Source organism: Mus caroli, unplaced genomic scaffold (genome assembly GCF_978045245.1).
Source record: "Mus caroli unplaced genomic scaffold, Mus_caroli_1 scaffold_10, whole genome shotgun sequence".
NCBI lineage: Eukaryota > Metazoa > Chordata > Mammalia > Rodentia > Muridae > Mus > Mus caroli.
Window position 1 is genome coordinate 112846656 of NW_028227265.1, and position 11346 is coordinate 112858001.

The following is an 11346-nucleotide window of genomic DNA, read 5'->3' on the forward strand; positions in this document are numbered from 1 at the left end:
GCTTTGGCTTTCTAAGGGAAACTGCGACCCTGCCCCAGCTGCCAGTCAGCACACTGTTGGCTACTCTCTTGCTGGCGTCACCAGCCTCCCGCCAGCCTGCACACAGCCACAGGGCTTGCGCCTGACTTCGTGAGTGCTAGGAAATGCAGCTCGGATCCCGAGGGGGTTAATGAAGGAGCATGCACCCCCTGCTCCGTGTGTCAGACAACAACGCAAACGTTCTTGGAGACCAGAGTCCCAGTCACTTTGAGCACAGGGGTACGCGCGCGCGCGCACGCTCTCGCGTAAGATCCCAGCGCCAAGCAAGCAGGGGCTGGCAGCGCCTTGGCTTCACTTTGGCGTCCATAGTCTCAACCGGGATTCCTGGTGCGCAGGAGGCACTCAGTTCCCTGGGGCTTTGAGTCCAGGCCCAGGACTCTATGCACCTAACCTGGAATCCCTTAACCAGGCCAGTGCAGCCTCTGTCCAGGACCTATCCCTCCACACCCGGGCCAAGCTTCCCCTCCCCCAGAGCGGCAGACCACCCTCGTGGGGGCGGAATCAGCCCGCACACGTGTAGGGATTATTAAGCAGCCGGGCGAGAGGCTGTGGGCTCCACGCAGCAACCTCTGTTAATTGCGGGGGAAGGGAGCTAGGACTGCTCAGAACTCCAAGGAAACCCAGAGTGCGCTCAAAGGGTGAGCTGCAGGTTTAAGGAAGGAGGAAGCTTTGCCTTAGATCATCTCAGAGTGCAGGAAAGGGTAAGAAGTTTGGCATAGTTGCCTGACAAGAATATCATTTCACCAAGGGTTTGTCTGGACAAAGCCTGGTTCTGTGTCCTGAATCTTTTCCACTTCCAACATTGAAATCCGCACCTGGTTTTGGGGGGCGGGGGGCCACAGACTTTTCATGTTTTGCCTCTCATTTCCCAGCGTGCCCAGTGAGACAGGAGCCCTCTGCCAACCTAACCCTGCTTGGTGCTTGACCAGTGGAGCCTCCTCAGGTGGAGGCCCAGGCTAGATGGGGGGAGGGAGACATGTAGTCAGAGGGTAGGCATCTGCGGGAAGCTCCAGAAAATATCAAGCAATCCCATCTTTCTAGTTAAGCAGGACCCACCTATTTCTAGGTGAGCTACTGGGACAAATTCCACAGATAGCTATTGTGAGAAGGATGCTAAGCAGAGGGGCCAGCATCAGAAGGCCGACTTTTCCCCCACCTGGAGCCCTCGGGCAATCCTCTGCTCTCTCCAGGAGGGTGTGGAGTTGGATGGAGATCACAGAGTCCTCTGTGGCTTCTTAATCACCCTTGAATTTGAACCGCTAGGGGAATAGCAGCTGGGGTAGTCTTAGAGAGGAAAGGGAAATTTCTTCTGAGGAAAAGAGGGAACAAATGATTCAAAAGGGGGGAAAAAGTCGTAAGACTTGGTTCCATCCTTTAAAAAGAGAAGCAGTCCGTCTCTAAAGATACAGATACAGATTTGCCCAGTAGTGTGAGGAAGGAAACTGGGAAACTGACTCCCAGAAACACCAGGAGCATCAGAGTGAAGAAATGGGAGCAGGTACTTGCCAATGTGAAATCAATCCCCCCCCTCTCCCTCTCACCCTCTTCCCCCCCCCTTCCTCCTCTCTTTCCTCCTCCTTCCCATAGACTAAACCTAGCGCACAGAATCTGTTACCAGCCTGAACGTTGCAGCTTGTAGAGACTTAGAGAAAACATCCCCTAACTCCTTTCAAGGAGAAAGCCAAATTCTCTGAGCCAAAAAAAGCCCCAGGAACCATACAGAAATACCCCTTTCTTTTGGTTGATCAGACTTAGACAGGGGTTGCCCCTGAACCCACAGAGAATTGATCTGCTACGGAAAACTGGCCAGAACTCCCCACTGGCTTCACCCACCTTTGCCAGATATCACAACTTGCAAAAAAGCAAAGTCCAGGGAAGGAAAGAGGAGGCGACATCCCAGAGACAGCTAGTTTGAGTACCTTGGAGGGGAAGCAGAGGAATGGGGTGAGAGGAGGTGTAAGGCTATGGGAACACCACTCAGCTAGGAGCTCTCTCTGATGGCACAGGAGCCCAGCAAGCTTGAACTTGCCAGGCTGATGGTGCCCAGTATGTTTCCCAGGTGCGCTGGGTCCGGGGAGAAGTCGTGGGAACTACCCCAGCCTGTGACCCGCCAAGCCCACCAAGCGCCAGGAGCCAAGGCGCAGTTCTCTGCCCAACTCGTGTCGGGCTCTCTTCTCCTTGACAACCCACAGTACACAGCACAGAGAGAAATGTCGTTTAAGCCCAAGTGAGGGGGAAGGAAGGGCGGGGGTGGGGCGGGGGCAGATGAGGGGTGGGAAGAACGCGATGGAAGCTAGGTATCGGGCGCTGCGTTCCCTAGCGTCGCTGGTGGACAGCCACCCGGCCAGTGCCTGCCGCTTGGTCCCTTACAATCCTCAGATCAGACACTCGCGTTCGCAAACCGGGCCTCCGAGGGTTCGGCCGTCTCCCCGGTACCGAGCTAGCCTGTCTTACCCTTAGCTGCAGTGAGGAGCCCCGCGCACAGAACCGCCAGCACCAGAGGCAGGAGCAGCGACTTGAATTTCCTCCACGCAGTCATGTCTGCAGATATTCCACACGCACACGACACGGATGGCTCCTCTCGGATGCGCCGGTCTCCTCCGAGGAACAACCGGGCTCTAAACAGAGTCCGGTAATCACCAAAGGGCAAGGCGAGCTGGCAAGAGCTCCGGGTCCCCAGCCCGGCCGCGCATCTGACGCCTCCCGCAGCTCTGCGCGCCCCGCTCGCTCCGCTCCCGTAGCATCGGGTCCGAGCCACTGCGGGGCTGAAGATGCTCCGAGCGAGCGCAGCCCCGGGGCTGCCGGGGCCGGGGACGAGCGCCGGCCGAGCCGGGCAGGAAGGCACCAAGGCGGCGAGGCTGCGGGAGGGGGCGAGGCGGGAGAGGAGCGCGCGCAACCGGGAGCAACCTGGAGCGGAGGCAGCTGGAGAGAGAGCCAGCGAGTGGGAGGTGCGGGAGGGGCGCGGGGGGAGGGGGGAGCAGGGCTGGAGCGGGAGGAAGGCGGGGAGCGAGCGCCGAAGACAGGCTGCTAGAGGCGCAAGGAGCCGCTGCCGTGGTGGCTGGACTCAACCATCCTACCCACCGAGAGGGGAAGGAGGCTGGCACCGCGCAGTCCGGGACTCAGCCCGGCCTCGGGCTTTCAGGCCCCTGCTAGTGCTCCCGCAGGCAGCGCAGCGTTCAGTCTCTGGCGCGGCTGCGCGCAGGCTGGAGCACGGAGACTTGTTGGGCGCTCAAGTGGGAGAAGCCCACGCTGCGCACCGAGGAAAAAAACCATACAATTGGCCACGCAAGCGAGCCCGAGGGCTCTGTGGGGGCAGGCAGAGGCCAGCCTCCATCCTTCTCTTTCTCTACTGACCAGAAGAAGACCTCTGCCTAAGTTAGGAAAGAAATGCAGGTGGGGGAAGAGAATGGGCCCAGCTGTGACTGAAACTGGGAGCAAAAAGGTGTTTTTAAAAGAAATTGTAAATTACCTTTGAAAAGGTAACTGTCTGCAACTATGATGAGCCTCTGACAGGTTCCTGTTCTGCTCTTGTTTAGTCCTGTTAGGGTTACCCTCATTGCAAGTCCAGCTCTATGTGGGAAACAAAATGAATCTAAACAACCCAACTGGGCTGCCACCCTGTTCTGGTTGTGAGAGCTGGAGAATTGGCAAAAGTGTAGTGAACCCCAGCATCAAATCCAGCATTCCTGCAAGAGGGATCAGAAGGAAGTGCCTAAAAGCAGGTCTACTGCAGCCAGGGAGTGCACACAGAGTAAACTACTAGAAAAAGGCTGTAGGTTAATTGAAAAAATCCAAACCAGGTGAATGCTAAAGTTCACAGATGCTCCATTCTTAGAAAGGATTAGGGAGTTTTAGAGGATAGGATGGAAGGGAATAGGGATGGTCATCTCAGGCCTCCAGCATGGGAACATTCATCCCATGGTGACTGTGAGCTGTTCACACCAAGGAATGAGGATGGTGTGTGGAGGCAGGCTGATGGCCACGTCATCTCACCAGCATTGTGCCCACTGTTAGGGGTAGAGCCACGGTGTGCCATTCAAGTTTAGTGTTCTAGAGGTTTCTTGCTCCCTGAAGCCCATGGATGACGTGAGGGCATGAGAGTGACTCCAAAAATGTAGAATTACCAGCTGTGCCTTACCTTCCAAGAGTAACCAGAGCCTTTATCCAGCCTAGAGTCCTTCTCCTGAAAATTGGAGCTCCCCAGGGGAAAAAAAAAAAAAAAAAACCCAGGCTCTGTTCTCCTGCAGGTTTCCCCTTCCCCCAAGGCTCTCTTGGAAATGATCTGAAGTTTTTTGTTTTGTTTGTTTGAAAGTATCCTCCCATTGCTCTTCCCTTATCCCTAGGGGAGAAAATTCCAGGCTATCTCTCTAAAACAATGGATTGAGGATGACTCCCTGTGCACTTCAGTGTGACAGGGAGTGGAAGGGGTCACCTACAGTGTGATTTTAAGTCATCCCCCCCAGGTGTTATTTATACTCCAGCAAGTGAACAACAACAAAACATCTTTCAAGACCTATTAGGAGATCCAATAGCTCATCCCCTGCTCCTCCTTAGGACCCATTGATCTACAGAAGCAGCACAGCTGAAGTCCTCCATGAGAAACGGTGTCCTGTCTTCTGAATGCCACTCCTAATGACTCATGTCACCAAGAAGGATTTCTGCCATTAAAAACCATTTCCAAATCTCGATACCTTGTGTGGGGGGGAGGGGGGGCTCCCAGATGGAGCCATGTTATTAGGGTCCGAATCAAGAATGTTCAGTGTCACCTGAGATGTCAAGCACCTTTGCTTTGCACAGAATGGTGACGCTTTGCCAACTCAAGATTGAGTGGCTCCTTCATGGCCACAGGCTTAAAGACCCTTTTTTTTTTTTAGATCCAGGGTGATACAGACCTGTAGAGGTAGCACTCAGGAGACAGACGGGGCCATCACCTCAAGTTCAAGCCCAGCCTGGTCTAGGAAGAGAGTTTCAGGCTAGCCAGAGCTTCACAGGGAGGCCTTGTCTCAAAACAACAATAATTAAAACACTTTTGGGGGATGCTTTTGTTGCAAATTATCTATTTGAGTAAAATCATAGAGCAACGACAGTCTTTAAAAAACGACAATCACTTTGTTTCAGATTAGAAAGGAAGAAAGATCCTGAGTTTGGAAGTTAGAACGACCTTGTCAGATTGCAACTTGATTGTGAGCCAAAGGTATAAGACTGTCCAGGAAGAATAGCTCATTTTGGAGGAATGTGATAATATTGGGAATCTCCCCCACCTAGGATCTCAGGCACGTCACAGCCCAGAAGGAAACCATGGGGCTCTGCTGCCATCTAGTGCTCTGCTTTTCTTTTAGGAAAGCCATAATCCCATCTCTTTTTCATCTTCCATTCTGGTCACCTACCTTCTTGGCAGATTTTTGCAGAGTTACACCTTCATATCCCTATGCCATAGATGAAGAACAATGATAGCATCCTAGAGGGTCTCCCCTCTTTGGGTATCTGATTTGTTATGAGGGCATAATTTCCCTCAGATCTGAGAAGGGCCCTAACTTAGAATTGTTACAAGGTAATCTCGGTGAGGGACAGTGAGATTTCACCCCTAGAAATGCTGTGGGGCCTCTTTGCAGTGACTGGAAGGTTTGTGACACTGCATGGGTGGGTGTGGACATCTTTCTCAGTCTCTGCAGAGCACTCTTCAGCCTCCATAACCTGGATAAGCTAGAAACATGGTTGGCATCCAGACTGGCCCCGAGGAGTTCAACGAGAAAGAGCAGAGAGGCCCCTGCTGTGCTGAAAAGATGGAGATGTCCCTGAGGCCCCAGCTTCATCCACATGAAGGATGACAACCTAAACGTTCCAGAGATGAAAAGCCCCTGTGAGATGGAATCACCTAAGGAGAGGACAGAAACATGATGCTTGAGATAAATATAGATTGCTTTTCACAATGTACAAATGAGAATACTAATTAGCTGAAGAGCTGTACGGGTATGAAAATCTTAGAGAATACAGCTTGTTGCTAGGATGGCTAAATATGACTTTGTTTGGCTTTCTTAATCCTGTATTTGAAAAAGATGGACGGTCATGAAAGAGTTGGAGGGGACTTCTTTCTTTAAGAAATCTGGCTATCTATAGGAAGGCACCTCCTTCAAAAGCCAGAAGGTGAACTCTACTTGGATGTTTGTACCCATATAAATCCCTCTCCCCCACAAAAGATCTTAGTACATATACAGTTGATGGCAAGATTCTTCCTTGCCCTGCCACCTCCCTAAGGGGAGAGCACATGTGACAGGGGTATAGAATGTTCTGACAGTAATATCATATTACTATTCTTTGTAAGTGACCTTAGAATACAGCAATCCCCAGGCCACCATTGAAAGGAGGTAGAGACATATGAGCAAGTGTGATGACACACGCTCCTGTGCATGACTCTCTTGAGTGGCTCATCCATACTTGCCTGCCAAGCCTTTGCTATGCCTTTCTGATAAAGCAGTATATGCATTCTATGTGTGCATGCCTTTAGGGTGGTGGATACTCACGATAAATGGTTCACTGCATAGATTAAGAGACTAGTGAATCCTCTTTCATCATTATGTAGCTTGCCTGAAAGGGCACTCTAGGAACCATGGGCATCTCTGTGCATAACAATAACTTAAATAAGTGTGATGTTTTTTATATACTTGGCCCAGGGAGTAGCACTATTAGATGCTGTAAACTTGTTGGTGTAGGTGTGTCACTATCAGTGTAAGCTTTTATTTTATTAGATATTTTCTTTATTTACATTTCAAAAATTATCCCCTTTCCTGGTTTCCCCTTCGAAAACCCCCTGTCTCTTCACCCCTCTCCCTGTTCATCAACCCACCCATTCCCACTTCCTGACCCTGGCATTCCCCTACACTGGGGCATAAAGCCTTCACAGGACCAAGGGTCTCTCCTCCCATTGATGACGGACTAGGCCATCTTCTGCTACATATGCAGCTTGAGTCATGAGTCAAGAAACCATGTGTTTTCTTTGGTTGGTGGTTTAGTCCCTGGGGCTCTGGGGGTACTGGTTAGTTCCTTGTTCTAGCTGCCTAGAAGCTAATCCTCACCTAGCAACCTTCAGATGAAGATGTAGAACACTCAGCTTCTCCAGCACCATATCTGCCTGGATGCTTCCTGCCTTGATGATAATGGACTAAACTTCTGAATGTGTAAGCCAGCCCCAATTAAATGTTGCCTTTATATGAATTGCCTTGGTTATGGTATCTGTTCACAACAGTAAAATCGTAAGGCATCTAGATGGTCATCTGTATTACGGAAGTGCACTTGGCTGGTTTCAACCTCAAAGTAAGCAGTTTTTCTTGGATAAGGTCTATGATTTGGCATTTCCAAGTTCAAGGTGACATGGGTATATCAGAGGTAATACTTTGACAAATACTGGTATCAGAGATGAACCTTGGAGTCAAAAGAGTCTGCTTTGAGTCATACATTTACCTTCTTCTCAGCAAGCAAGCATGCAAACAAATGTAGTCTGTGTTTCCTCATCTTCGATGTATGTAATGAGGTCTCCCTTACCCAGTATTGAAACAACATCAGACATACAGTAAAGCTTCAAAGATGGGGTCTCCCTTCCCCACACAACTCACCTCTGAAATGGAAGAAAGAGAAGCAGCCAGATGGGGAAGGTATTCCACCAGCACCAACTCATAGTTTACAATTTCAAACTGGAATTGGGGAGACAAAAAAAATTCAGTTGTTATCTCCCAGTTTGTCACAAGGTGAATCCAGCTGACACCCAGAGGGGAAACTGAAGTATCTTTTGCTCTGACTTTTAAGTTCAGCTTGCAAAGCAGCCTCCTAGCCATATCCCGAGGCTCCGTGGAACAGAAGCCATCTTGAAATCCATCCTCTGCAGCTAGGTGGCTGGCCACTCGGCCTGCTTATTAGTAATGCTTTCCTTCTGCAACAAGACTGCCCAGCATGGAATCACCATGCACATTCGCCAGCCCAGGCTACTGCGGCACGTCAGAGAGACAGCAAGGAGGAACCAGATGCCTTTGCAGAGCAAATACTGTCTGGAAAGCTCACATACGTGCTGGCTCAGCATTAAGGCTCAAAAGTGACAAGTGACTATTAACTTTCCAGAGACTTCCACAGTTGATATTCCAACCAATTTGAATGTCAAAAGGGCTGTGTTAAAAGCAACTCTCTAGCTTCCAGGAGAGCCATTCTCCCTTCAGTGACTCCATTGTCATATATGACTGTCATATGGGGTTTTGACTAATGAGCAGGCTACTTTTCAAGTTTGTATTTCCTTCATATATCATGTTTCATCACTTCCCTGTTCCTCACCTCACCCTGAAATACATTTATTAGCAGCCATTTATTGTGAAACTTTAGTGAGTTCTCCATAGGAAGGACATTTCATGATGAAAATGAAAACATATGAACAATTCTTTTTTCTTAGAGAAAGAGTCAAGATAAGCACACATATTTTGCACACAACACACACACACACATACACACGCGCGTGCGCGCGCGCGCCTTTTTTTGCAGTATAAAAAAAAGTGCACAAGCCTTACGTCTGAACTTGGATAAGTGGCTCTGAGTTATTTCATTTAGTTCATTACTATATATCAGTGAGCTGTGCAGAGGCCACAAATTAAAAATGACTATCTAGCTCCACTGTCCTTTGAATCCTGCTATCCTGGCATCCTGCTATCAGGAGAAAATGTAGACATCACTGATAATGTTGTAGCACTTTCCCCTTGTGAGAGATGATTGTCCACAACGTAGTAGGTTTCCTAATGTTGAGGAAATTTCTAACGAAAGTGTTTTCTCTCAGCTTTAAAATGCACATGGAGTAATCACACTTCCCCTCAAAAACGGGTTTCTGGTGCTGATAGCTTTTCACAGTGGCACTGGAAGTATCTGGTACACCAGATATCCTGTGGACACCACTATCATTGGTTCTGTAGGTATTCCCACAGAGAGGGTCCTAGGGTCGGTATTCATAGTAAGCAGGAGGGCATCTGAGACCAGAGTCTTTCACAGTTTTACTTGATAGAAAACCATGTTTTCTACCAGTCTATATCTACCTGCTTTCTCTGTACCATATATTGAGAGATTCTTTGTATAGACACATATGGGTACTCACTAACCTCAATTAATGTGTCAATTTTCCCATTTCCCAATAAGTTAATATGTATATACTTTATACAAATAAGAACTGCCTAGTCCTTAAAAACTGTATCTACTTTCTTAACTCATTTGACTGTTAGGAGAATTAATTAAGATGATGTATGGGGAAATGATGGCTTTTGAATTGGGCTAGAAATACAAATACAGACTTAGCTTTCTCTCTTCCCATCTTTCCTGTGTTGCCTCTGAATTTAAATGTATTTTGGTTTTGTTCCCCCTGAAGGATTGTCATTCTTTTCTTATTGATTGAAATAAGAGGTTTTCAGATGTTTGCCGAAAATGTCTATGCAAAATCTTTCCTATTGGAAAAAATTCCTCTTTAAAAAGGCAAGTTATCATCTTTTGAAGTACTGCAAGATTGTCAAATCTTGGACTATTCCTTTCACATGTGGAGCAGTGCTTCAGGCGGTGCCAAAATAGTATGTGATTGCTGCCATCAGCAGCAGTGGGAGAAATCCGACACTGACTCCCTGAAACATGTGGAATTCTGCATTAATCTATGGCACTAATATATCTATTACCATACAGGTCAGATATGAGCTTGGGAAGAACCTGACATCCTGAAAGGTCAACCAGAGGCTTGGTAGGTCTTGTCAATAATTTCCTTAAAGAATGGAGAAACAGAAGCCTAAATTAAGGCCTTTTTCATTCCACCCTGCTGCCTCCAGGGAGTCTACTGAAGTGTCTCTGATATTTCAAGACTTTGAATGAGCCTGCAGGAAAGATGAGATCTAATATCAGCTTAAAACATGAAAAGGCATTCCAGGCAAAGAGGAGAAGCAAGTGAATAGATTCAGGGGGATATCTGCCCAAAGAATTCTATCATATGATAAAGATTATTGAAAAAAAAAGTTTCCAAGCTAGGACAGAGGATTGTGAACTTCTGACAAGTTGCACTATGTCAGAAGTAGGGGCAGGGCCAAAATCTAAATATAGGGCATGATGGGTGATCAAGACCTAAGAAACACTGCAGCACAGTCCCAAGCATCTTTCTCTATGTGTCACAGCAATTCCGTTTGTACCCAACCTTTTAACATTTACATTTAACATTATTATTATTATTATTATTATTATTATTATTATTATTATTATTATTATTCTGCAGTGACAAGGCTCAACCCTAGTGTCTTTTACGTGCAATGAAAATGTTCTACCACTGAATGACAGCCCTAGCCCTCCAACTCATATTGATAAGGTCATGGGAGCCCTGTATCAAAATCATTGGTAGTAGTGATGACCAGAAAGTGCATAAAAATATCAGTGTCAGGAAAAACCATGGGGAGGCATGTAGGCTAAAGCCACAGTGAGTACCAACGGACCTTCACCAAAATGCTTCCTATCAGAAAACCCAGGAGTGTACCACTGGGATGGCTCAGAAGGTAACGGCACATGCTGACAAGCTTGATGACATAAATTTGACTCAAGGAATCCACAGGGAGGACACAGAGAACTGACTCCTACATATTGTCTTCTGATCTATTCTCATCTGCCATAACATCCAGGTATATCCACTTCTAAAAGAATAAATGAATGAATGATGTAATAAAAATCAAAGAGCACTTTAAAAATACCTGGAAAAGAACAAAGGCATCAAGGATGAAGAAACAGTGCATTCTTCACACTATTACTTGGAGGGTAAATAAACATGGCCATTGTGTGGATGGTCCTCAAAACATTACAAATATGTCTACCCCATGATTCCTGCCCCACTCCTGGGTAGAAATTCAAATGAAATGAGTATGGTATATAAATAAATAAATATCCATGTTCATTGGTATGGCATTCACAGAAGCACAAATATAGAATCAACAATGTGTCTGTTCTCAGATGACTGAGCAAGGAAGACATGTAGTTCAAAGGTAAAATATAATGCTATTCAACTACCCTGCCATGTACAGCCTCAGGATGGAGAAGGAAGATACTGTATCTGTGCTGAAATAGAAAAAAAAGGCAGAGGATCAAGTGCCACATATTTCCTCTCATCAATGGACACTAAACGTATTGGTTACATGTAAGGTGAGAGTTCATTAGAAATCACCTGATACTAGCCAGGAGCCTTATTGTCAGGAGGATGAGGTGGGGATGGAAATGAAGCTGCATGGTGCAGTTAGCAGATGAGATGATGCTAATGTTTACAGTGTG

General features: G+C 47.5%; 1 protein-coding gene across 1 annotated transcript in view; it reads right to left on the minus strand.

Moving 5' to 3' along the window:
- The window catches only part of Csmd1 (CUB and Sushi multiple domains 1), a 1626901-nt gene extending 1623936 nt beyond the window's left edge, over positions 1 to 2965 (minus strand). Inside the window, exon 1 of the mRNA XM_085844142.1 lies at positions 2494 to 2965. Within this exon, the coding sequence (XP_085700268.1) occupies positions 2494 to 2578 (85 nt within the window). The 5' untranslated portion in view covers positions 2579 to 2965. The remainder of the gene's footprint in view (positions 1 to 2493) is intronic.
- Positions 2966 to 11346: the final 8381 nt, after the last annotated feature.